The sequence below is a fragment of the Ciconia boyciana genome, chromosome 1 (assembly GCF_034638445.1).
Source record: "Ciconia boyciana chromosome 1, ASM3463844v1, whole genome shotgun sequence".
Lineage (NCBI taxonomy): Eukaryota > Metazoa > Chordata > Aves > Ciconiiformes > Ciconiidae > Ciconia > Ciconia boyciana.
Window position 1 is genome coordinate 84,766,375 of NC_132934.1, and position 27,224 is coordinate 84,793,598.

Genomic DNA, 27,224 nt, shown 5'->3' on the forward strand with positions numbered 1-27,224 from the left:
ATGAATTGTTTCTTGGGAAGAGAGCTTATCTCTTTCTTCTGTCTCCTAGTGAGAAAAATGTGGCTGAAGTCTCTTTTGGCTATTCTTCTCCTGCATGTAACAGCTGCAAAGGAACCTGAGCCGTAAGAACTACCATATTATTACTAATAGTATTCACGATAAGGCTTTAAAGACAGTGCTAATTAGTGCCACTACTTTTACTTTAAATAGTAAGTAGACTTTTAATAGACATACTGCCATGACTCATCTTTTCTATCTGGAGAGCTAAGTTAAACTGGAATGTGGATGGCAAGTGAATGGTTCTCATTTAATAAGGAGCAGACCTTCTGCCTATTGCAGAACTTCCATAGAAGTTGACGTGTGTGTTCAGAAGAGACAATAGCAGCAGTAACAGCAGTGTGCTTTACTAAAAGCAGGCAGGTCCAGGACTCAGATAAAGGGCAAAAGGGCAAGAGTTGGGGGTGCTAGCAGAGCTGTGTGGGGAATCCAGGGCTGGGCTACTTGGGATCTGCAGGGCAGAAGTGAGGGGCACTGGCAGTGTCCTATGTTTAATCTAAACTAATCAGCGGGTACTGAATAATAACAATATTTTGTATTTCTTTTGTCCTTTGAGGCTGTTTCTCCTTTCTCTGTGATGTGATCACTTTGATGTTTGCATCTCACAGGCAGTATGTCCTCATGGTGCCTGCTGTCCTCCAAACTGACTCTCCAGGTCAGGTTTGCCTGCAGTTCCTTAACCTCAACGAGACAATATCCGTCAGAGTCATCCTAGAATATGGTGCTGTTAACACCACTATTTTTGAGAAAACCATGACAGCAAGCAATGGTCTACAGTGCTTCAACTTCATGGTAAATTAATTTTAATTTATGTCCCAATGGAAAAGAAATGTAAGGAGGGACAAGAAAATTAGAGCAGAGAGCACAGGAGAAGAACAAACAATGGAAGAAATAAGACTTGTGGAAGGAAAAAGGAAACAGAGGAGAGATATATAGTAACAGACAAGGAGGCTTTTTTAATAGACATAAGAAATAAGAAAGGTCCAAGAAAGGTGATGGAAGGTAATGAAGGTGATGGAAGTGAGACGGGTGTCTCTTTGTAGGAGCCCAGGCCACAGGTATAGCTGTTCAACAGGTTCTGGAGCAAATGACTTCCAGACTAGCAACCTCCCCTTGTTTTTCTGTTTCCTCACAGATTCCTCCTGTCAGTTCTGCCCCATTGGCTTTCATTTCCTTCTCTGCCAAGGGCACCACAGTCAGCCTAGAAGAGCGGCGGTCAGTGATGATCTGGAACACAGAGAGCATTGTCTTTGTGCAGACAGACAAACCCATCTACAAACCAGGACAGAGTGGTGAATATCTATTTAGTTTATAACATGTCCCTTAGGAAGTAATTTCTTCAGATAGCATTTCTCTGCCAGGTGTTTTTCAGACTGAGCTACAGCCTAGGCAGTTTCTTCAGAGTTTCTGTTGAAACCACTACAAGTACTTGCTGTGGAGCTCAGAGAGTCATCTTCAGGATGGCAGGAGACTGACACCCCATGGTGTCTATTATTTTCCTTGTCCTTTCCTCCCAGCTGAAAGAAGAGGGGAGCTTTTACTGCTGCTATTTCATTACTGGTGACAGGCCAAGATAGTGGAAAGAGGTGATTAGATCACTACTTACGTGCCTGGCATGAAACAATGCTCCCACAGTCTTCTGTCTGTGATGCTGGTCACCATCAAAGACAGTCTAAAGACCAAGAGTCAAATCCATTATTTTAAAATGAATTATAAGTTTTTAAAGACAAAATCATGCTATTTACCTTCTGGGTTCTGATGGTCTGGGACTTTATATTTTCACGTTGTGGTTTCTCCTGCAGTTATGCTATTCCCCTATCCACACTTCTCATCTGACCATTGAACAGAGCTCCATGTATGCAAAGAACCATTTATCCAGATCTATTCCTTAATTCACTTCTAGGCTTTAAGGCTTCTAGCACACAGCTAGAACACTGTAGGAAACACTATGAGAATACTTCTTTCCAGAGGTCAGCGAAATAACATAGCAATTAGACTGAATCAGCTATACTTTAATTAAGGATGAGTTCTATCTACAGATATACATAGCATGAAGGAAAGCTTACCAATCAGAATTTGGTGCCACCAAGACCTCCCACAAATGTGGCCTGATTATTTGTCAGATTGCTTGGTTTTGAGGTGGGGAAGCAGTAGACTAAATTAAATTATGTAAAGGTAATGCTTTGTAAGGACATTTTTGAAACATGTTTTTATGTTTTTCCTTGTACAGTAATTCATCATTCTCCTTTCAGTTTTTCTCTTGTAAAGAAAAAAGCAAGTAAGGCAAAAACATGTACAAGATGAGAACAAAGTGAACTAACAAGAATTACACTACATTAGGAAAAACTGGCACTTCACCTAGTTCCATTAATACTTGTAACTTTCACATGTTCAAAGCAACGAACCCCGCTTTAGGGATGGAGAAATGAAGAGGAACAAATTTGCCTACATCATGCAGACAGCCACTGAAAGAGTTATGGTTGTCACTTGAGACTGCGTGACCTGCACAGCAGTTCTTATTCATCCGGTCGTCCCCTTTCTCTGAGGTTAAGCAAACTTTCATGAAAGACTGTGAGAACTCGATGCTGGGGAAAAGTCCCCTCCCCAAAGTCTGTGTAGGATTCTTCTACCTTCAGACACATTTTATTACCTGCATCCTGTGCAAGTGGGACTGTTAGAAGATCCAGTGAAACTGGGAGTACTAATGAATGCAAAACATCATGCTCAGCCAAATAAATTACAGTTAAGGCTAACACCGTATTCTTTGTCTTTCCAGTGATGTTTCGTGTTGTTGCCCTGGATTTCAATTTTAAACCTGTTCAGGAGATGGTGAGTGACCAGTAATATTCCCCTGTATTTAAAATTGCTGGGAGACAACCTCTTCTCAAATTTTAAATAAAGAGTTGCTGTGGATAAAATGAGATATTGCAGAGACTAAATGCCAAAGAATTAACATGATTTCCTAACCACATGCTATAATCCACCCTTATGTTAGAGTCACAGGGAAGAGTGCAAGTGACACAACCTGATTCCTGACACAACACCTCCTGCTATTGCTAGGAAAGAGGCTCAAAAAACCCTCCACTTTGTTGCTGCAGACATTATTTTAGCTCTGACCAGAGACCCCACTATTCAGTCTCCTGCTATTACTGTTCAGCAATTGTTGCTCGCAAAAATTGGCAAGTCATCCACCTAGTACTTTGTTTATCTTAGAAATGAGGAAATGAAAATGAAAATTGTTACCACAATTGTTTATCTCATCAGAGGCACTCTTTTCTTTACCAGTAAACTGTCTTCATGCTCATAATACATAAGCCAAGAGATAGAAGGGTCTTTACCGGCCTCCTCTCATGTGGTTGTAATGCAGAAAACAGCACAGTGTTACCGAAAAAGCCAGTGCTAATAAGCAGAGTGAGGATATAAGAAGCCCAAATCATGGTTTATATGCACCTCTATAACTTACTCAGCTGCTCTGGGATTGCACTAAATCCAGTATGATCAGAAACTGCCCCAACATTCTCATTTCATCTCTTCCCTTTATGTAATCTTCTTCTTGAAGTAAAACTGATATTAAACTGATTAAAATAAGATATTAATATGTCTGATTACTGGTATTATACTAATTATTGGTTAAACATTTCTCATAGTCCTGGGGAAAATTAATTTGTGTTTGTTCAGTGACCTAATCTCTTTTTCCACTTTGTTTTTTCCTCTTTCAGTACCCCTTGATTGCAATTCAGGTAAGAGATTTTTTCTCTTTGTACTGTTTTATGCATATAAAAATAAAATCTAGGGCACATGTGCTTACATCAGTTTGTATGTGTCCACACACAGCCAAATCCTGCTCCTGAGTACACTAGCAGAAATTAACAGAAACTTCATAAAATCCCAGGATGCTGTTCAAGCTTTACAAACACAGAAAGCATACCTATATTCATCTCAGTAGTCAAAAGTTGTACTGTTCTTATGCCTGCCTTTGACTTCCCTCCACCTCCTCCAGTTTGCTCAACTTATTTTGGGGTATATCTTTTCATAACTCAAGTGCTGCTGAAAACTATGAACAAATATAGGCTGTGGATAAAATTACTAGCAATGTTAGCACTTCTATGGCATTTTGCGGTGGTTTTTAAAATAGCAATTGCAGTTCATTCTTCCAAGTTTTCATGTTATATCGTGAAGTCAGGTGACTTTATTTTATTTGCAGCGAAACATACATATCTGGAGCTCTACATGTGTTTTTCTGCAGTCAGTGCTTTAAACAGTTCAAGGAAATGGTGTGAATTATTTTTCTTTAGTCTAACTAGCATAAAACACACTCAGAGGCAAATGACGCCTCACTGAATGCAGAAGAAATGCTTCCTTCCTTCTTCCAGCAGCTGAAAAAAGCTGGAACTGCTAAAGACCAAGATTTGTGTGGGATAAGCTCGGCTGAAGGGGAAGCACAAAGAAGAAGGGATTTTCTTTCTCTCCCACCTTGACGCAAAACTAGAGCAGGGAAGAGCAGTATTGTGCAACTTCCCCTGATGATTGAGACTAACACCTACACTGGCAGAGGTTGCCTAAATTTGAGATCAACAGATAAGAATCTAGCAACATCAATAATCAGAGTACTAAGGCATAATTTATCTCAATGCACATGCATTAAGCAACTTCCCCAATGAGTTAAAGTAACTTGCCCTATTTTCTCCTTTGTTTCTGGTTTTGTGTGCTAGTAGCAAAAGATTTCCAAGGCAAACAAACTGTGAGTCCATATTCTTTTTTTCTTCAGGATCCACAGGGCAACAGGATCTTTCAGTGGCAAAATGTGACATCAGAGATGAACATTATCCAGATTGAATTCCCACTAACTGAAGAGCCTATCCTGGGGAATTACAAAATTATCGTAGCAAAGAAGTCAGGAGACAAAGCAAATCACTCATTCCTTGTGGAGGAATATGGTAAATCCCACCTGTCGTTTTTATTCAGAGTAGAAAACATTATTAGAGATGAGCCCCTATCAATCAACCCTTTTGATTGCTAAAACTTCAAACAGCTTCCTGGAAAATGCAACTTCAACTAGTTGTCATTAAGAACTGGAGAGGAAAAAAAAAGAACAGCAAAAAGCCAAAGAAGATAAATTAATCATTTTGCACAGATTCAGCCAGGAAAATAATCTGCATAACAAATCAATAAGTTGATTGCAAATCTCACTGTGACAAACTAGCCTTCTCCCAGCCACATCCATGAACTTTCTTGGCCAAAGCTCTGCAAGGCATCTAGACATCACAGGATTCACCTCAGAAGTCTTGACTTCTCTTCAAAGCTTCGTAGATATACTTTAGTGAGTCTTCACAAGTCAGACCACTTCTTGACCATTTTGGCACCCTCATTCTGAGATCCCATTCCATCTGTGACTAACGCTGATGATATATCCTCATTTTCTCTTTCATCTCAGGAGGGCCTGTCATTTGATAATGTGCCAGTATTGGTTTTTTTCTTTTTATTCTTTGTCCTAGTGTTGCCAAAATTTGATGTCACAGTCACTGCACCAGAAAGCCTTACAGTCCTGGATTCAGAATTCACAGTGAAAGTCTGTGGAGTGTAAGTACCAGGTGCAGAGTGGTTAGGAAATATGCTGAAGAGTAAGAACTTCCCAAGGACCAGGGAAAGAAACAGGGCTTAGAGTAGAGACCAAAATAAACAGGGCCTCAGATGAGGTTGGTCAGGGTTGACTTGGTGGTTGGAGCTTTCATTTACTTGTGTGCTTATCTCATTTTATTGTACGAGTATTCACTTCGAGCTGGTGTTTGGTGGGTTGAATAAATCTTTTGAGAGGTCCCCTGCCAAAATAGGATGTGTCCACTCCCAGTAACCGACTTCAGAGAAAGATCTTCATACAGCAGAGCACTGTTAAATTCTAGCAGGGGTCTTAGGGTTTCAGCTGTCTTTAACTCCCCCTTCAAGTTTAGTCCTTCAGAAGGAAGGACTCTAATACCAAGATCTCATAATTTAGAATCCAGGGTTGAAATCCTGATCCCCTTGCAGATATGAGGAGTTTTGCTTTGATTTCAGTGAGTCTAGAACTCCAGTCTAAGCTGAAGAGTGGAGACAACAGTCATAATTTAGTCAGTAGCCATGTCTGTCCATCATGCTTATAGAGGTATCTGTTTTTACATTTAAGGTGTGGTTTTGGTTCATGGGTTTAGGGGTGAAATAGAACTCATTAATATTTCAACTTCTGAGTTGTATTATCTTTTTGTAGCAGCAGGAGAATTAAGAAAAAGCCTGTGAAACTATTCCATTCTCTGGCTTCCCAGCTCACTGCTCATCCTGGGTCTATTCCTGCATATGTTAGCTTAAGTCAATTGTTGAAGCATCAGCTCATGGACCTATTTCATCTGCCCCTAGGTACACCTATGGCCAGCCTGTTGAAGGGAAAGTCCAGCTCAGCGTGTGCAGAGATTTTGATTCTTATGGGAGGTGCAAGAAAAGCCCAGTTTGTCAATCATTTACCAAAGATGTATGATATAATTATTATTCCTCTTTGTGCTTGTCCTCTTTCCTGTGTTCTTGCTTCTCTCCCTTTGTTCATAACACTTTTCTTTCTCTCCTTGATGCTTCACTTCACTCTACTCATCTATTTGCTTAGATCACTAGCTAGGAACTCAGGGCACCTCATTTCTCTTCTTAGTTTCCTACAGGCCTGAAGAAGGACTGACATGTTCCTTCTTCATGACACAGTTTCCCATCTGAAAAGTGTAGACACTGATGTCTCCATCAGTCCTGTATCAATCATGTTAAAAGTAGTGGGAAAAGACTTCACTCACTAAAGAAGGGTCCCATGTATTGCCAGCATCCTTTGAAAGGTGTAATCCTTGGTAACAGGATTTGTTTTCTTCCCTTTCCAGCTAGAGACAGAGGGCTGTCTCTCCCAGGTTTTCAGCTCCAACATCTTTGAGCTAAATCGCATTGGTTACATGAGGAATCTTGATGTGAAAGCTGTTGTCACAGAGAAAGGAACAGGTAATCCCTTCTAGACAGTAGGAAACAGCAACAGTGGTGTGGTCAAAAAAGAGAGTAGTAGATATTCAGCCTCTGCCTGCTGAGTACAAGGATGTCTTCCTGAAGAAGATCCATTTTTATAAGCACAGTGACCATCTCCAGGCAAACACTAACTCTGATGAAGCTATATGCAAGATAAAGTATATCTTCTCTTCACTCTGGACATGTCTTACAGGCCTGCAACTTACAGCTGCTCAGTCTATTTCCGTAACTCGGGTGATGAGCAGTATACAGTTTGAGAACATGGATCGCCACTACAGAAGAGGAATTCCTTACTTTGGACAGGTAAGCAAGAGCATAGAGGGCCTGTATTGAAGATGACTGACAGGCAATCATATGACAACAGTGATGGGAACATTTGGGGGGACTGTATGGGGCAGGGGTGTTCTCCCCAAGCTTCTTTCTTTACATACGGTGTTCTAGTGGTAATTCTGAATATGAAGAGTGTTAGCTTATTCTGAGTTTGATTCTGCCAGAAATACCTAGAATCAAAACAATCCATTAACTAGCATTTTTCTAACCTGCATTTTAAGCTTGATATAAATCACTGCCTCTCCCTTCAGAATTGACCATCGTATGCCAGCCAGAGATGAATAAAAACACTGGGGGGTGAGGGAAGAAAGAGTGAAAGGAATTTAAGAAAAAAATCAAGGAAATAACAACAGTTTCTGTCTCAAAAAGCCTTTTCATGATTTTATGTTTCATGACAAATCCCAGATAACTCTGTCAGTGGTTTAAAGGGTAGGGATAAATCTCTCTCTTTCCTTCAGTTCAGCTTTTTTAAATGAGGAAAGGGTAAGGGAACATCTTACCAGTAGGGCTGAAAGAGAAGAGATTGTCTTTTTTTCCCCTCTGGAAGATGTCTATATAATTTTCTCACTTGGTCTCCACTCCCACTCCGTTCTTCAGATTGCTATGCACCTTACCACCCCTTACTGGAGGATGGGGGTCAACAGGCTCCCTGGGGTGACATGCCGCAGTGAATTCCTCAAACGCACACATTCTCACACACACACAAGGTTAAACATGCTGAAAGACACATGGTAGGAGGCTGGGATGTCACATCTCAGAAACAAAGATGCTGACAAAGGCTTCAGGCAGCTTCTTTGCTTTTATCCAAAAAAAACCCTTGAGGGTCATATCAGGGGAATTATTGTCTGGAAGCCACTGATACTCATACCTTCTCAAAATGCAGTAGATCCCAGTTCCTGTCCTGGTGCCATTACATGCCATTCACAGCCCTTCCCTGCACTATGAAACATCTGTTGCTGGCCATACGTTGTATGCCTTCACTTTTGTTGCATTCAGTCCCAGTGAAGTCAACACCCACCTGAATACTTTTAGTTCTCTATTGTTATTTTTGTTTCAGAGGTCATTTGCCTCTATGCTGTTTCTGGACGGTGAGGAGAGACAGTCTCTTAAGCTTGTATTTAATATATTATTACTTCTGACATCTTTTTTCTGAAAAAAACTCAAAATGAATGCTCAGTTCTAGCAACCTAGAATTTACCTAATGGCGTCTGTTATTTTTTATTTGTTTGTTTAACACATAAACAGCAGAGGCAGTGGGGACAGAATCAGAAAAGTGTTCAAAATAAAGATCTGGAGAAAAGGCCTTCAGACACTGAAAGTATTAGCAGCAGACTCTCAAGACTAAGAAAAGAAAAAATGGAGGAAAGGAAGTATATCTTTAAACTAGAAATGTGTAGTCAGAAGGAACTGACCAAGAAAGAGATGAGACATAAGAAGTTCTTCCTCCACAAAAGGACGTTATCTGTAGCAGATGCTGAGGAAGCTCCTGCTCCAAACCTCATGAGATAGCTGAGATAGCTGCCAGAAAGTGAAGAGACACATTTCACTTCTTAACTATTGCTTTGAAGGGAGAAGAAAAAGCAATTCTGCTGTGTGGAGAGCAAAGGAGTGCAAAACATTAGTATCTACATACAGAAAGATAATGTGCTGAACATGTCTTGCATTCTCTTCTACAGATCAAGCTGGTAGACAAAGACAACTCTCCTATTTCCAATGAGGTTATTCAGCTATTTGTCAATAACAAGAACACAGACAACTTCACCACTGATGATAATGGCATTGCAGCATTTAGCATTGACACGTCTGAAATGTTTGATCCTGAGATCAGTCTGAAAGTGAGTACAAAACAAGACTGAATAGAGACAGAGATGGCTGCTCTCAAACTGAACCCAAAAAAAGATGGAATGAGGTTTGAATTCTGGTAATAAAAATGTGCTTTCTCTGGCTTATTTCATGTTCTAGAGCTCTCAAAAAATACTATAAAAGAAGTGAGGAAAACACCTGAGTTGTTGCAATGCAATGGCTTGCTGCAAGGCTGCAAGACCATTGTGCTGCTTTTTCTTTACCAGTTTGGCTTTAGATGCAATTCTTAATTATATGCATTGTGTGAACTAATCATTCTGATGTCAGTATGTGATAATGATTTGCCTAGTGACATATGTTTGTTTTCCTTTTCTTCCCCACTCCCTCTCCTGATCAGGCAACTTACAAAACCAGTGACCAGTGCCACTCTGAAGGTTGGATAGAGCCTTCCTATCCCGATGCATCTCTCTCCATCCAGCGCTTCTACTCCTGGACTAGCAGTTTTGTGAGGATTGAGCCTTTGTGGAAAGATCTGAGCTGTGGGCAGAAGAGGATGATCACTGTGCACTATGTCTTGAACACAGAAGGATACAAGAGCATCAACACCATGAACTTCTACTATGTGGTGAGTATGAGGTTGTTGCATGGTTTGCTGAAAGGGCTTGGATTACCAGCCAGCACAATGGCCAACAGCCCAAGGACAGAAACAGCACAAAGGTGGCTTGGTGAAACTACCCGCTCAAGAAAAACGACCCCCATTTCTGGCCATGTTACTCTATTTCATAGTAAGAAACCACCTTCATAATGTCTCAGGCCAGGGTTCTTGTCCCTTCCCTCCAATAAACTTTTTATGGTATTCTCTACCTCCCCCTTCCCTTCCTTTTCCTTCTGCTTCCTGACCAGTGACAAGGGCCCCAGCAGTAGCAGCAGCAGTGCAGCATGCCCTAAGGCTGATGTTTAAGCATTTGAAGCCATCTCAATGTACATGGCTTGATTGTCCTGTCAATGTACATTGAACTTGATTGCCGCTTTCTCCCTCCAACCTTTACCAACCCATAAATGTATTGCTCTTCTCTGCACAGGGCATGGCAAAAGGCAAGATTGTCCTTACAGGCGAAATTAAAGTTAATATCCAAGCTGGTAAGTTAAGTTGCCAATCCATGTTTCTGCATTAAAAAAACAAAAGAGGGATGGTTGAACTGAGGACCAAGGCAAGACTTCCTGGATATATAAAGCAGCTATTGGGAGGGCTGTATCTCTCTCCATCCATGCATGTGTGCATGACACTAGCACTACCACTAAGATCACTACAAAGTCTGATTTAGTTCAGCAATTAGTTCATTTGGTATGAGTCAAGAAGTAGTGTCCTGTAAAGATCTTCCCAAAGGATAATGTAGGGAATGCAGAGTGTCTGGCTTAGGGGGCTATCTGAATCTGGCCACATGTTCAAACCCACAATAAATCTGAGAGCATCTGGATCTAAACCCAGGCATGTCACCCCCTGGCAAATCCAGAATTTTTCAGTTTATCGTCTAAGTACAGATTGCTCCACTGACTGGTACAGCTATATGCCAGTTGAGGATGGCTACTACTACAGCAGATCTTTGCACCACCTCTCTCCTTATTGGTCCTTTTCTCTCTTCTAACAGACCAAAACAGCACTTTCACCATTCCACTTGTGGTCGATGAGAAAATGGCTCCAGCCCTTCAGTTGCTGGTATATACCTTACACCCTGCCAAGGAGCTGGTGGCAGACAGTGTCCGATTTCCAGTTGAGAAGTGTTTCAAAAACAAGGTGAGAGGCACTAAGATACAGCAAGTCTTACCTGCTGTCAGATAAATACAAATTCTTTGCACACACATTCACAACAGATTTCCAGTTTTATTTCCTGTTTCCATCCACTTCTCTCAGCATTAGTGTCTTCATTCTCCTTTTTTCTCTTTTTCCTGATATCTCTTATCTACCACCACCTCCTGGCATTATTGTCAAAAGGTAAATCCTCTTTCAACATTAAAAACTACTTTTCAGGAAGCGGACACTACCCCCAGATGGTTCCTGCCTCTCTTGAACTATATTAGTGTCTTATTTAGTTTAGACTGTCTGTTCTTTAGCATAGCAAACACATTTTAGTCTTATCCCTCTTCACTATTTAATCTAATTTTTTAAACTTCTTTGTTGAAAAATGCAATTTGGGTTTACCAGAACTAAATACATATAGAATGGAAAGCAAAAATAGCAGTCTGGGGTTTAAGTTTTCCTTCTGTGTTTTTTCCACTGAAACATTTTGATTTGTTATTTTGAAATCAGATTTCACCTTTAAGATTTTTCTAATCTTCAGTTCTTCTGAGTTTTCTAATTTTCAGCTAAAAACCATGAAACATTAGGAGAATACAAAACAAATGAGGTTAAGTAAAATGTTTCTGTTTACCTGATGTGGTCTTCCCCTCCTACTTTTTCCCTCTTACCTAACACAAGTGTGAAATTGATTTTGCTCTGAATAGATTCAAAACAGAATCTGTTCTATATTTCCTAAGGTGAGCCATGGACCTAGTAAAAATATGATTTGCTCGCTGTAGTGCTTCTTACATGCAGTCTGTGTCATAATAAGATTTGATTTGATAATAGCAGCCATAGAATCACACTTTATTTCAAATCACTTGAGGTAGGCTTCATTTCAGCTATCACAGGAGTCTAAATGTGCTTATTGCTTAAGCCCCCATTATAGCGGAGGCCTGGTCAACAGCGGCAGTGGAGACCAGACATCCTTCTCCAGGCAGACTATCTGTGCTTTAACAGAAGAGCCTTCTACTCTCCTTCTTGCCCTCCATTCACACACACATCCAGAGCAGCCCCAAGCAGTAGGGATTAGCCATACCAACATCTGTTTCATAAATTTCAGGTCCAGTTGCAATTCTCTGAAAAGCAGATGCACCCAGCTTCCAATGTCAGTTTAGTCATTGAAGCTGCTGCCAACTCCTTCTGTGCTGTGAGGGCAGTGGATCAGGGCGTGCTGCTCCTGAAGTCTGAGACAGAGCTGTCCGCAGAAACGGTAAGCTGCCCAAACAAACACATCGTCTCCTTCCACTGCGGCACTGCTTCCTTCTCCTCCTCCGTTACAGCGTCTCTCCACCCGAGACTGTTAGACTGTGTTAGACTTCTACCGCTTTTTGCATGTGCTGGTTATAAACCATCTATAATAGACAATACACAGCTTTTGTTTCTTGGCAGTTGGTAGTGCTCTTTCATGCAGGATTTGGTTTAACCAGTGACTGGTCTCAGGCAGCATGACCCTCTGGCGTATCAGCCACTCCTCCCAGTTCTGTGTCATCGGCAAACTTGTCATTACCACCCATCATCCACGTCATTAATGAAGATGTTGAACAGGATTGGACCCAGTATTGATCACTGGCATACACCACTAATCACTGCCACTGATCACCACCCTCTGCGTCCAGCCGTTCAGCCAGTTTTCAATCCAGGAAACACAGCATTGTTTCAGACAGGCCAACATCTCAGCTCTGGCAATTTGCAGCACATGACAGTATAATCAGAATTGATCTTTCCACACACACAGGTTTTGTGTCTCCTTCCCCCTCACAGATATACAGCCTGCATCCCCTGCAAGATTTTCAAGGCTATATCTTCAACGGGCTCAATCTAGAAGATGACCCTCAAGACCCCTGTGTCTCACCTGACAACATCTTTCACAAAGGCTTGTATTACACACCTGTAATGTCTGGATTAGGCCCAGATGTATATCAGTTCCTCAGGGTAAATGTCCTGTACATTACTTAAATCTGTTGAAGTGAGTTTCCACTTACGTAGCTTTACATATTTCTGCAAATGATGCTGTTTGTTAGTAAAACTCATAAATGACAAACTCTCCTCATGGATATTTATTCTCAATTGACTCTGGTGTCTACTGTGATTTTCCAGCATGCACAAAGCTCCCACAAGTCTCTGCATAGATGTCTCTGGGCGTCTCTGTGGTGGAAAGCCAGTAATGGGAAAGAGGGAGGAATGGAATAAACCTCAGCTACAGTATTGTTATGGCTAACACCGAAATGTGTCTTTTACAGGATATGGGCATGAAATTTTTTACCAACTCAAAGGTTCGGCAACCAGTTGTCTGTACTAGTGATACTGTAAGACCTCCACCATATTTCTTGAATGCAGGATTCATGGCTTCTACACACCATGTCAAATCATCAGGTAATATAGGGGACAGGAAAGATATTTTATTTTTCTCCTTAAATGAAGTGGTATTCATGTGACATGGACACAGATAGTACTCATGAATCACATTGGTATTGATATTGAATGTTGGTCTGGCACAGAATGAGATAGCTTAGGATAATGGCCAATGCCCAATAAAGCCTTTTAGGTCTACACTTCAGATTCATGTCCAGTTCATGCTGGGAAGTGTTGGCAATCAGTAGAGTGTCACACGAAACTAACACTGTTGACACTGATTCCCTTCTGACCAGAGCTTGTTTGAAAAGACAGTGCAACAGTGTGGACAGCAAACAGATCTAAGAGCCAAGTGACCTGAGTTCTAGCCCTAGGTCTTGTGCTTGTATCTGGAGACCAAAGCACTTCAAGTAATATTTTATTTCTCTGTATTACCAGGTTATACCTAACTGAGAGATATAATATTTGTGTGGCATTACCGATAGTCTCAGTTAGAAAGAAATGGGTAAACACTAATCATCCTTCATACTGGCCCATGCGTATTAAAAACCTGTCCTTTCTGGGAGTCTTCGTTATATGAACCACGTTTGACCAAATTCCCATTATCTCTTACCAGCTGAAGTTGCCAGAGAGGAACGTGGGAAGAGGCACATCCTTGAGACTATTCGGGAATTCTTCCCTGAAACTTGGATTTGGGATATAGTCCTAATTAAGTGAGTACTGCTTCTTCCCTCTCTCTGCCTTGCTTTTAAGAGTTACTAAATATGTCCCCTGATGTCCTGCAAGGTGGCAATTCCTTGCCACCTCTTCTTACATTTTGGCCTGGAAGACCTAGCTTTTTCAATCATCACCTGACCACCTGCCCTCCTCTTTTCCATGATAAAATTACCCTGTCCCCAAAGACATCTATTCCCACAATCTGTGTACCATGAGTCATATTCACTTCCTAAGAAGAGGGACACCTCTATTTAAAATATGGGTCTACAAAACAAGAATTCTGAGTTTTCTTTCCAAACTCAGGGAAATGATGGGCAGAAGAACTTTCAAATGGGCTTTTCTCAGAAGATTTGGGTCATAAGTTCTGCAGGGACTTGGATATGGGATTTCTGCAGACAGAATATGGGTAGTGTTGATTTTCAAAACCCGTTGCCTCTACTGAGAAGCAAGGTATATGAAACTTAGCCTTTCTAAATTCATCCTTTATCCATTCCCACCAGCTCTACTGGAAAAGCCAGCATCTCATACACCATCCCTGACACCATCACCAAATGGAAGGCCAGTGCCTTCTGTGTGGAAGAGCTGGTTGGATTTGGTATGTCTGTGCCTGCCACCCTGACAGCCTTCCAGACTTTCTTTGTGGACTTGACCTTGCCATACTCTGTCATCCAAGGAGAAGATTTCCTGCTTAGAGCCAATGTCTTCAACTACCTTGACCACTGCATTAAGGTGTGTACTTCTGCCCACGCTTACCCCATCTCCAAAGAAGCTGCAGCCTTTGTAGTCTGAAAAAAACCCCAACAAAATGATTGGTGTAGATGACTGGATCTCTCCCTGCTCTGGATTGATGTACTGCTCATTCTATCCAATGATATATTATCCTGACTGGATTTGTCCTCCCAAGCCACTACAAAGCAGAGGGAGATCTGTGTAAACTGTGACTAGGATGGGTGTATAAGCAACCGTCTCTAGAGATCCATAGAGGAAGGAAACAAGTGCTTTGCAGAGTATCATTCACCATCCACAGTCATGCAAGCCATCGATGGTTTTAGTGGGATCTTTCCTTTAGGGATATATGTGAAAGCGTGAAGAAGTGAAGGGCTCGTGCTTGCCAAACAGAAGAAAGTGGGAAGAGCAAGAAGTGGAGAGCAGATAAACCCTTCTCTGGGGCAAAAGTTCCCAAAAGTACCAAAACAAGGAGCACAAAAGTCCAGTACTTGCAGAGTACCTGCCCAGCTAGAGGCTCTATTGCTCCCAGACACTGGGGGACTACACTCTCTATATTCAGTACTTTCCAAGCAAAATGCCTCCAGACCACAGGTGCACTGCACCTCTGCATGGAGGGAGCTTACACATGGTTTAAAGGATACTTGAAGAAAGAAAAACAGGGATCTTCTGTTTGGCTTCTTGTTTCTTCTGTTTTATCTAGGAATCCCGAAAAAAGAGGCAGGTGTAGAGTCTAGATTTCTTCTGCTTGATTTGAATGCTGAAAATCAGCTTTCCAGTCTCACAAGGAGATCACCACCAAAGGAGGAAAAATCAAGACACAATTTAGGAATGTTTTTTTCCAATCTCTGTTAACAGTTTGACTTAACAAAACAAAAAGGCCTAGGGTATTAAACACCCGAGAATTTTTCTAGATCTCTGTTATTGAGGCTTTCATCCCTTAACCTTGTTTTTCAAGTATTTCTACAACAACAGAAGAACAAACACTAATCATTGGTTTCTTTTGCAAGTTAGTTCAAAGCCATTAGCACCAGGTCAACTGAACATAACTCAATATCTTGATCAGGAATTAGATGTATGCATAGTATATTTAATATCCCAGTGGAGGGTGTCATGAGAAGCAAAAGGGAATACTGTTAAGGTTAGATCTGATGGATCATTCATCTAACACCATCACCCCAGGCCTTAAATCTGCTCTACAGTGTTAACACTGGACATAAACAGAGACTATCTATCTCACCCCCCTCTAACAATAAAGCACCATCTTCCTGTGGTACAAAATCTTCATCCCATCACACTCCTCTTTCTGTTCTCAGATTAATGTTTCGCTGTCAGATTCCCTTGATTATCAGGCCAAACTCATCTCCCCAGATGATGATGGATGTGTATGTGCCAAACAAAGAAAGACCTATGTCTGGAATATTTTCCCCAAAGAAATTGGTAAGTGCCTTTGAATCGACCTGGTTTTCTGTCCTGAGACTGATACTAATCAATTTATACCTCACCTGAAAAACCTAATCTTCTTCCAACCTGGAGAGCTTGGTCTACCACTGGTCTTTCCAGCTGTCTGGGCTAAAAAGCTCCTCCACAACTGCAGTGTGTTTATCATTCCCACTTTCAGAGATCAGTTCTCTTCCCATATGTCTCACCTAGAGTGACTGACCATTCATTATGTTGCACTAGTTAATATCTGTATATATTCATTACCAGATGAAATTTCTTACTTTAGCCATCATTCTGCATGATAGAGGTCCATTTTTTTCTACTTTTTTGCTACTATTTAAGGTAATGTAGTATTCAGCACTACTGCAGAGACCAAGGATGATGGAGCCTGTGGAGACAAAGCACCTATGAACATCAGTATTGACTACAGGGACACCCAGATCAGAACACTGTTGGTTGAGGTACTGCTGACAGCTCTTACTGTTTGCCCTGTACTCCCTTCCATGAGGAAAGAAAAACACAGAAAAAGTACCAAAAGCAAGTAAAAGTTTTTCAGGTTCCCTAAAGAACTCCTGCTTTGGCTCCACCTTTATCTGGCTGGGACAGGGTCTGGCTGTTCAATCTAAGACTGAGTCCACTCCCATCTGATGTCCTCTTCCATGAGGATCAGTGGGTGTTGGTAAGTGCACATCTCCCTCATGCAGAGGAGAAAACGGAAATGAGGGACTCCATCGATGGGAACTCCCTTTTATTAGCAGCCACACCGAGTATGAACCTGTAAATTGTTGCTTCAATCCAGCTGTCTTATGATGCAGGAGGATGGGGCAGGGGGTGGCTCTTCTGTCACTGCATTTCTTCTGCATGCTTTGTTCTTATGCACTGCACGTGTCTCTTCTTCCCATCACCATGCAGCCTGAAGGCATCAGAAGGGAAAAGACGCAAAACTCCCTAATCTGTACAAAAGGTAAGGGTCTTATATAGTAATACTAATTAGGTCTAATACCCCTGTCCTAAGAGGAACTGAAAGGAAGGTTGGAATTTGCACTCTTTCCTGCAGTGCTCGTTAATATTGTCCCTCCCCTTTTCCCCAGAGGTGCCCAAACGGCAGCTAGTGTGAGTGCTTATGGTTCAATTCCCTGCCTCGAACTTCCTGTGTGATCTGGTTGTTGTGGTCTAACCCCAGCCAGCAACTAAGCACCACACAGCTGCTCACGCACTCCCCCGCCGGTGGCATGGGGGGAGAATCAGAAGGGTAAAGTGAGAAAACTCGTGGGTTGAGATAAAGACAGTTTAATACGTAAAGCAAAAGCTGCGCACACAAGCAAAGCAGAACAAGGAATTCATGCACTACTTCCCATGGGCAGGCAGGTGTTCAGCCATCTCCAGGAAAGCAGGGCTCCATCACGCGTAACGGTTACTTGGGAAGACAAACGCCATCACTCCAAACATCCCCTCTTCCTTCTTCTTCCCCAGCTTTATATGCTGAGCATGACGTCATATGGTATGGGATATCCCTTTGGTCAGTTGGGGTCAGCTGTCCCAGCTGTGTCCCCTCCCAGCTTCTTGTGCACCTGGCAGTGTCTGTGCTGCAGTCAAAAGTGCTCAGATGCTGAAGGAAGGCTGCTATGGAGCTATCAAAGGGAGATGACCTTTTTGTGCAAAACATATTCTGTGTCTCATGCATTCATGTTTGACTGCTGTCTTCTATTCCAAGGATAACTGTAGCTTGCAGCTTTCCACTTCTAGTGGGAATAGGAGAGGGAACATAACATTCCCTTCCACACCATCTCAGTGCTGACTGTGAACAGTTTCCAAAGTTTCCTGGAAGCTCTGACTTAAAGAGGCACAAAAGCAGCCCTGACCCTCACCAACCAGCAGTCCCCTACAGCCTGGGAGCACCAGCCTTACCCTGTTCAACTGATTTCTGTTGAGCAATGGCAGTTACTGCACCATTTGGTCTGTTTTTCATAATTTTGGTTTTGCTGTGCCCCCTTCTCTCTTGATGTTCTTAGAGACAGCTGTGAGTTTCTGCCTATTGCTGTCTCTTGTGTGCAATTTTGCACTGTACAATTTCTACCAGGAGCATTTAACTGCTATAACCAGTGTTCCTATATAAATGACAACAACACAATATTTTTCTCCACAGATGATGTGGTTATTCAAGACGTTGCTCTAGATCTACCTACAAATGTGGTGGAAGGATCAGCCAGAGCTTCCTTTTCTGTTGTTGGTAAATATAAAATTAATAAAACATAAAAAGAAAGAAAATGTAAAAATATAAAATTAAAGCTTTGTCAGGATTCAAGATGTGAGTTTCCAGTCTTTGTATGGGAAACTTTTAAGCAAAGAGACTCTTCTCATCTTGTCCAGCAATGCTCTTTGCTGCATCAGAGAAATGAAGTTTCCAAATATTGGTTACATCCTTCTTCACTCTTCTGTTTGAGCTTATTGCATTTGAATATTTTGCTCTGAAGTAGCACAGTTCTGAGTTATGACCTCAACCAGACTCCTGACAGTAAGACTTTTTTCCGCTCACCCACCTGCAAATCAGAGATGCTAGTGGAATCTTTTCAGTCTTTTCCTGGAAAGGACCTGGACTTGGTTACACGACAACTAGTCATAAAAATCTTTGCTTTGTAATGTTGGTGATTTCAGCTCATTCCAGAAATCCCTTGCTGGGTCTGCACTATTTTTCCTAAAATAGCAGTTTAGAAGTGGTCTATGATACATCTGCATAACCAGTGTCCCTTTTCAGCACTAGTTGTTAATTCTGCAATACATAGTTCACTGCAGCATCTCTGGACTGTTCCCCTTCCATCATCTGGAAACAGAAGTTTCCTAGAAGTTCTTCCTTTAATTTCTAATAAGAAGTTTTTGCTTGAAGTGGCACTAAAATAAGTAGTGTTTCTGGTGTGGGCAATTTAAACCAAGTAAGGAGAGGCAGGGAAGGGATTCTTTGTTGACTGCAAAGCAGAACAGAACAAATCACTCAGCACAGAGAGCTTCATGCTTGTTGGAAATCTCTGTGGTACCAAGGCAGGCTTGCAACCCCAGCTAGGTTTTCCGTGACTCTGCCTACCGAACAGAAATTACTGTTTATTTCAGTGGCCATGAGTTGTGCTAATCCCACTGGCATCTCCTCTTCCCCAGGTGACATCATGGGCACTGCCATGCAGAATGTGCATCAGCTCCTCCAGATGCCGTTTGGCTGTGGGGAGCAGAACATGGTCCTGTTTGCACCCAACATCTATGTCCTGGACTATCTGAACAAGACAGGGCAGCTGAGTGAGGAGGTCAAATCCAAGGCCATCGGATACTTAGTGAGCGGTGAGAGTTTTGTGCTTACCTTATGATGTATGTTGAAATTCACATTGAGGCCCATGGCTATCCTAGCAGTACGGCACTGCTGCTGCAGCGCAGCTCAGTGACCCAAGGGACCACCCTGACCAAGACATCTTTGCTTTATCTTTTTCTTTCCTTATCCTATTTTGCTGAGACTCAACTGTCATGTTTCCTTTGAGGTTCTGTCTTTCAGTCCCTTTCTGCTCTTCCACCCAGGCACAGCATGTACCCTAATCCTGTTAGTTTAGTTGGAGCACGGAGCTGATACAGCTCTGCCTATTCTGTGACTCAGTGTTTCTGCAGGACAAGATGTTCCATGCTTCCCTCTAAGCTCCCTCAGGGTTCCTCCACTGCTTGGTAGATATATCTTGCCTTTCCATGCTTTCCCACTGTAGTTTCAGATAAATCTGATAGCAAACAGAATAGAGTTTGTTTTTTAAATTAGGGAACAATTCCTTTTCCATGTTTTTGCAGGCTACCAGAAGCAGCTGTCATACAAACATCCTGATGGGTCCTACAGCATCTTTGGCACCAGAGATAAAGAAGGCAACACCTGGTGAGTGACTGGGGCAGAAATGGCTCAGAGATTAATTTGCACTGAATTCACATGATGCAGGTAGAAGGCATCTTTACTAGCCGAATCAGATGTACACAGCTGGCTAGGATTGGTACTCTGTAAGTACTAAGAAAAATGGTTCTCCATGCCCTGCCAGGTGGAGCCCGCAGAGAGAAGGTGATCCCTAAAGACCCAGCTGACTTTTTGATTCGCACTCCTGCTGTCTCCCATGAAACCCAAAGCACTGCAGTGCTCTGTAGCCAGGACCAGCCCCAGAGTGTGCTGGGACACAGGTCCCATCTAGCTACTATTCCTTTAACTACCGTCTCCTGGAGGAGCACATGAAGACAAAGCAAGCCACCAAGATGTTGGATGTAACTCTTCATCCTTATGCCTAGCGTGAAGGGAAGGGCTGACTTTTTCTGTTCCTGCTTCCAATGCTCATCTCACAGCTTCATCTTTCCCTTGCAGGCTCACTGCCTTTGTGTACAAATCATTTGCACAAGCTAGTCACTTCATTTATATTGATGACAATGTCCAGGCTCAAACCCTGATGTGGCTGGCAAGCAAACAGAAGCCAGATGGCTGCTTCCGAAGTGTTGGGACACTCTTCAACAATGCCTTGAAGGTGGTAGAGAATTACTTCTTGGTCAAATTTTCACTCTTATCATTAAGAACATGCTATCCCATTACTGTCAAAAACTATACTTTATACTATGCTGTCCTCTGCCAAGGGCTAACTCTCCACACCTTATAATGATTATTTTCAGCTCAGTCAGCTTCCCCACACTGTATTTTACATCTTATGAGCACCTGAGATAGGGTTACAGGACTGTAAGCTTGAAGGAGTGATGTTTTTTGAGATGATAGCAGTGGGCTTCTCTGAAATCAAGAGCCATCCCTGCTATGTGTATGCTCTCTTTCCTTGTGGACTGTCTCCAGAGCTGGCCACACTTTCCCAGCTGGGATATGGCAATTCATATTTAAAGGTTTCTCACTCATGCCATTCACTGAAAATTCCTCTCTCTGTGTCCTTTTCAGGGAGGAGTAGATGACAAGCTGTCGCTTTCTGCCTACATCACCATTGCCATGCTAGAAGCTGGGCACTCCGGCTCGGTAAGGAGACCTTCCACTGCTGGTATTCAGCTGGAATCAGTCCCCAGTTATTGACTTGACTCCAGTGTCTGCTACAAATTGTCTAGATATTAAGGAGAGAGAAAGAGGGGGAGGGAGAGCTCCCAAGGAACGTGGCCCTGCTCTATATCTGCACTAGTTGCTGTGATAGAGAAGTTCCCCATAGAATCACAGAATCATAGAATAGTGTGGGTTGGAAGGGACCTTTAAAGGTCATCTAGTCCAACCCCCTCTGCAATGAGCAGGGACATCTTCAACTAGGTCAGGTTGCTCAGCACCCTGTCCAGCCTGACCTTGAATGTTTCCAGGGATGGGGCATCTACCACCTCTCCAGGCAACCTGTTCCAGTGTTTCACCACCCTCATTGTAAAAAATGTCTTCCTTCTATCTAGTCTAAATCTACCCTCTTTTAGTTTAAAACCATTACCCCTTGTCCTATCACAACAGGCCCTGCCAAAAAGTTTGTCCCTATCTTTCTTACAGGCCCCCTTTAAGTACTGAAAGGCTGCAATTAAGGTGTCCCCAGAGCCTTCACTTCTCTATACCTCTTAAACCACCAGTGTTCAAGTAGAAATTGTACAGACCACAGTGGGATTAGATCTTCTGTTTGAGAGACCCAAGACATTTAGTGACACCTTTCAGTTTCCAATAAAAAAACTTGACAGGTAGTAACCCACACACTATGGCTTAGCCTCAGACATGGCTCAGTCAAGAAAGTAAGTTATTGCAGGTAAATCCATAAAGTCTACAAATGGAACTAAAAGCTGTGTTGGAAAAACAAAGGTCCATCAGAGTCAAAAGCCTATCTGTCCTTTTTAAAAAGTGGCTAAGACAAAGGAGACTACAGCGGAGATGTTAGACTTCAGTATATGAGTTTCTCTGCCTCCAATTTGTCATATCCTTTCTGAGGACCTTCCTGATTAGTGCATTAGGAAGGACACAGAGTCAAACTGTGAATGTTTTTTACTTGTTGTAAACCTAGTACAACTCCACAGAATTAAATTAAAATTACACCAGAGTCACTGGGGATAGAGACTACTAGGTTGGATTTATTCAGGACAACAGACTCTTGACTATAGAAGTCCAGAGTGAATTATTATCATGGAGGTAAGCAGAAGGAATTAGCTGTGAAAGAAACAGAACACTCTTCTGTTTATATACCGACATCTTCAAGAACACACTGAAAAGCTACTTGATTGGTCTGATATTTGCTGTGAAATCCCTCCTTAAAGAATTCTGTATTCTCTCTCCTGAAGTCACTATACAAACTGAAGTCACATTCTCATTGCTGTGATAGTGGCAGGGTGCAGAACAGGCTTAAAGAAAATAAATGTCTGGCCAGGTGAAGACTACTATCCTGAATTAGACCTTTTTTTTTTTCTTTTTTTTTTAAGTACCCTGTAGTCCGAAATGCCTTTTTTTGTCTGGAAACGGCATCTGAGAAGAATATCAATGACGTTTACACTCAGGCACTCATGGCCTATGCTTTCTGCTTAGCTGGCAAGGCAGAAAAATGTGAATCATTCCTTAGAGAGTTACAGAAATCAGCAAAGGAAGTTGGTGAGTTTCAGCCATTTTGGGAATTTGGGAAGTGGGAAGAGGGAACAGATCTTACTGATGGTACGGGGTCTAACCTTGACAATATTGAGAGTATAGGCACATGAACCAACCTCCACAAATAATCTGTGGAGTTAATTTACAGCACATCTGTTGCTCTGTGGAGAGTACTTGTAAGAAAGAGGCCAGGACCCAGTATGTCACTGAGGCAGCATAAAGCAGTGACACCCGTATTCCATTCTGGAATGCTCCTCACCCTCTCTTTGTTTATTCAGATGGCTCACAGCACTGGGAGCAGGAGGAGAAGTCTCCATCAGAAAAATATCCCTCCTTCCTTGACCATGCCCCATCAGCTGAAGTTGAGATCACCAGTTATGTGCTGTTGGCATTGCTCTACAAACCCAACCGGAATGAAGAGGATCTCACAAAGGCCTCAGGGATTGTGCAGTGGATCATCAGGCAGCAGAATCCCTATGGAGGTTTCTCTTCCACCCAGGTGCCAAAACTCCCTTCCACTCCCCAGCCAGTCCTAGGAACTGGGGCACTGGGTCAGGGTGCCAGTGGGACTTTGACTACCTAGTCTTATTCCTTTCTTCTATTTGCTGTCTCAAACACACAGAGACCAAGCCTTTCTCTTAGAGAGACCAAAATACTTTTTTTTAATCCCTCTTCTTCTTAACTATGGAAAGCTTCAAGCCAGACAAGAGTAATTTGACTAGCAACAAATACTGATATTTGTGTTGGGGATGAGCCTAGAAAACATGAAGTCCCTGTTGTTATATGACCAGAAAACACATGCTTTACCACTATGAAAAACTCTAGAAGTGTGCTCCAGTGCTCAGATTTTATGTTCGGAGACCTTCATATGAGTAGAGAGATTTCTTCCACCCTAAAACATACATGCCAGAATGAAATAGCTCCTTAGATATGGGAACCCTGGAATTATACAGAAATTCAGGGTTTCTTTAGCCAGGATGAAGCAACTGTGCTTCATATTGGAACCGTGACTTTGACCTCCTCTGAACTGGTCATGCTGTGTAGTTAATTGTCTTTTATTATTTTCTTTTACTTTAGGACACAGTCATTGCTCTTCAAGCCCTTGCTGCTTACGGAGAGGCCACTTACAATTCTGTTACACAAAATGTAGTCAAGATTACTTCCAAAAAGCCTTTTGAGAAGGCATTTATTGTCAACAATGAGAACAGGCTCCTGCTGCAAGAGACTCCCCTTCCTGAGGTTCCTGGGAAATACAGCCTAACAGTGAATGGCAGTGGATGTGTACTTATGCAAGTAAGTGTCTGCTCTCCCCTTCATTGTGTCTCACATTCTGCATACAATACAGTCATGTTTTTGATGATTCTCCATCTGACTTCCCTTTATTTTTCCTAATTATTTTATTTCCCTAAACTATTTAAACACTCTTTTCCCTATCCCATATTCTGACTCCTGTGGAGTCACAGCATGGAAAAAAAAGAGTCCTTTCTGATCAGCAACTAGTTTCTCTCTGGGAGGTGACTCTGGGTACAAGCACCTTCACTGTTAAAGAGCAGAAGTCTGATGTGACCATCATTGATGTAAGCAAGGATCTTCGACATAAAACCAAGAGCAACATTGCCAGGAAACTTCACTAAGTCTGACACTTGTTTTTTGGAATGCAAAGAAAAACCCTTGGCATGCTTGAACAAAAGGGTTTTTTCCTCTTCCAGACAGCACTGAGATACAACATTCACCTTCCAGAGGGGGCCTTTGGATTTTTGCTCTCAGTACAGACATCAAATGCTTCCTGCCCACTGGATCGACCGGCAAAATTTGATATTGTCCTTATAAGCAGGTAATGTGCCATCAACAAACCATCTGCACAGATGACAAGACACACAGAGAAGAGTGCTGTGTGTATTCAGTTCTGCTTATGAAGTCAAGAACCATGAGCTAATCAATGTGTTGATGATATTGGCCCATAAGACACAATATCCCAAAAGACCTTGTGATACACCCAGTAACTGATGGTGTTAGCAAATACTTGGTTCCTTCATACTAGGGGCCTCCCTAGTGTCTCCCATCTGAGCCAGTCAGCAAGCACACGTGATTCACTCCAGCCTTCCCGCGCTGTATGAGGCCAGGAGCAGACAGCTGAGGTTTGCTTCCCCAGGCACGGTCCAGACTGATGGAGGCCTCTTGTTTCAGTTACACAGGGAAGCGCAGCAGCTCCAACATGGTCATTATTGATGTGAAGATGCTCTCTGGCTTTGTTCCTGTTAAGTCTTCCCTGGATAAGGTAAACTATAGGAGCAAGATTAAATGAGTCACCCCAGGGACAGAGGATAAGTCTGGTCATGATGAAAACAGAGGGCTGGTTAACAATCATTCACCCACAAACCCTGCGAGGTGTTTGCGTGACTGCACCATCTTCATTACAGGGTGGAGGGAATGCGCTACAGAGAGCTACGAGCACACAGACCTTCCCACATTAAAAACTAGGAAGGGTTCCAGCTAGGGCCTGACCAGCTGGCAGCTGCAACTGGGAGCTGGCACTGCCCAGGCAGGGAAAGAGTGGGAAATCTGCCAGATTAGTTCTGAAACCTATAAAACACTGGAGGCAGGCAATATTCCCCAGATGAACTGCAGTGCCTCTCATGCACTTGGGAAGTGCTCATACCCCCCACTAAGTCAAGTGGCAGTTTTTGCTCACTCCCCTCCATCTATTCAGCAACATTTGGGCTCTAAAAATCAGCTACTGGCCCTTGATACCTGGCGAGGAACAGAATGAACCACGTGGTGTAGGCTCTGAGGTAGCACTTGCTTTTTTAATGGTTTATAAATATATCAGTTTATCTCCATTTCCTTGTTTTAAAGCTCATTGATGGCCATACAGTGATGCAAGTAGAAAACAAGAAAAACCACGTTCTCCTTTATCTGGAAAATGTAAGTTCTGCCCACTGTCTATTTGATTTGCAAAAAGAGTGAAAACACCATGTAACAGATGCACCTACAGAGTGGATACGCTCTATAAAGTGCATTTATCATGCTCCCTTCTCCATCAGTTTTCCCCTGTAATCACTAAGCTGCTTACTCCTCAAACTGCATGTAACACCCCAACCTCCCAAACAGCTTCAAACTGACGCCTGCCCTACTAGCAACTAGAAATAAGTTAATCAAAAAAAGCACATAGGAATTAATCAAAATTCTATCTCCTTTCAGTCAATAGCAGATAAACACCAGAAAGGAGGTTACTTTCTGTGTATGTCCCCTTGGTAGGCTTCTAGTAAATCTCAGTCCTTCCAACAGGAGGCTCTGATCTCCTCTGGAAAGATATCTGTTCCTTCTCTTACACTAGTTCATTCCCAAATCTAACCTGTAATATAATCCCTGGATCAGAATTTACATAGTAAAAGTACATTTGCTTGGGGCCCTGCAGAACTAACAACAGAAGCCAATATACCAGTGATGTACATTGAGTCCCAGTTCCTTGGTGGTACATAATGTTCATGTCTGAAATGGGAGGTGTTGCAATGCTGCACTTTATTGTCCTGACCCTCGGGAGATCCTGGAGAATTAAGCTCAGTGCTTTGGGACATATTTTCCCTCTCTGGCAATAGGATGCATGATAAATAGAGAATCAGGTAATACAAGCAGGATAGGAAACCTACAGCTCTTCACTTCAGTTTCACTTTGGTCTCTCCAAACATATTTCTGATCCCAGTTTGGCAGGCAGATAATGGACGTCAGTGGGATTTGGAATATGCAATCGAACAGCTTCCCCCTGGTCTGCTCCAGATGGTGTTATACAAATAAAAAGACTTATGTGATCCCTATCCCTCCATTCCCAGATATTGCAGAAGAAAAGGACAGAAATCACTTTCTCAGTTGAGCAGGACTTTGTAGTGACCCATCCCAAGCCAGCTCCTGTGCAGATCTATGATTACTATGAAACAGGTAGGTCTTTGATTTTAACCAGTATGAAGTTTGGGGGAGGGACAGGGACAGCAGAAACACTGCATGCATTAAGGGAGACCCAGAACCAGCCCTCCTGGAACCAACACTCCTCGTAACTCTACCAGGATCTGGATCTAGTGCCAGGGGAGAGACTCATTTCACTTTAGTGAGCTTGGTCTCATGCCCAAGGTGACAAGTGGGCATGACTGGAAAGTTATGAAAATGCATGTGCCAGAACAAAGATTTCAAGGATCTCCAGCTTAAGCGTGCATAGGTATATCCACCTCCAGGGAAAGACACAGGAGGTTGTCTCCAGGCTAATGGGAACATTTCTTTCCTTCTTTTCCAGAGGAGTATGCTGTTGCTCAGTATACGTCACCTTGCAAAGAGGCCGTTGCAGAAATGGACTAA

The 27,224-nt window shown here is 42.4% G+C and overlaps 1 protein-coding gene across 1 annotated transcript; it reads left to right on the top strand.

Moving 5' to 3' along the window:
- LOC140646589 (ovostatin) lies at positions 1 to 27,224 on the top strand. Its single transcript, XM_072850766.1, has 35 exons — positions 1 to 122; positions 666 to 849; positions 1,193 to 1,349; positions 2,834 to 2,886; positions 3,777 to 3,797; positions 4,826 to 4,994; positions 5,553 to 5,637; positions 6,445 to 6,556; positions 6,945 to 7,059; positions 7,274 to 7,383; positions 9,087 to 9,245; positions 9,611 to 9,838; positions 10,296 to 10,353; positions 10,863 to 11,008; positions 12,114 to 12,263; positions 12,815 to 12,985; positions 13,294 to 13,426; positions 14,022 to 14,118; positions 14,623 to 14,851; positions 16,165 to 16,288; positions 16,634 to 16,752; positions 17,204 to 17,255; positions 18,438 to 18,521; positions 19,442 to 19,618; positions 20,108 to 20,189; positions 20,661 to 20,817; positions 21,231 to 21,305; positions 22,718 to 22,883; positions 23,156 to 23,376; positions 23,955 to 24,170; positions 24,587 to 24,711; positions 25,065 to 25,155; positions 25,734 to 25,802; positions 26,708 to 26,813; positions 27,163 to 27,224. Exons 1-35 carry the CDS (start codon positions 1 to 3, stop codon positions 27,222 to 27,224), a joined length of 4,425 nt encoding a protein of 1,474 aa, XP_072706867.1.

Coding starts and splice junctions, on each gene's coding strand:
- LOC140646589 (XM_072850766.1), top strand. CDS start 1: ATGAATTGTTTCTTGGGAAGAGAGCTTATCTCTTTCTTCTGTCTCCTA. Junction 11,009..12,113: donor AGAAGTGTTTCAAAAACAAG/GTGAGAGGCACT, acceptor CATAAATTTCAG/GTCCAGTTGCAATTCTCTGA. Junction 25,803..26,707: donor TTCTCCTTTATCTGGAAAAT/GTAAGTTCTGCC, acceptor CTCCATTCCCAG/ATATTGCAGAAGAAAAGGAC.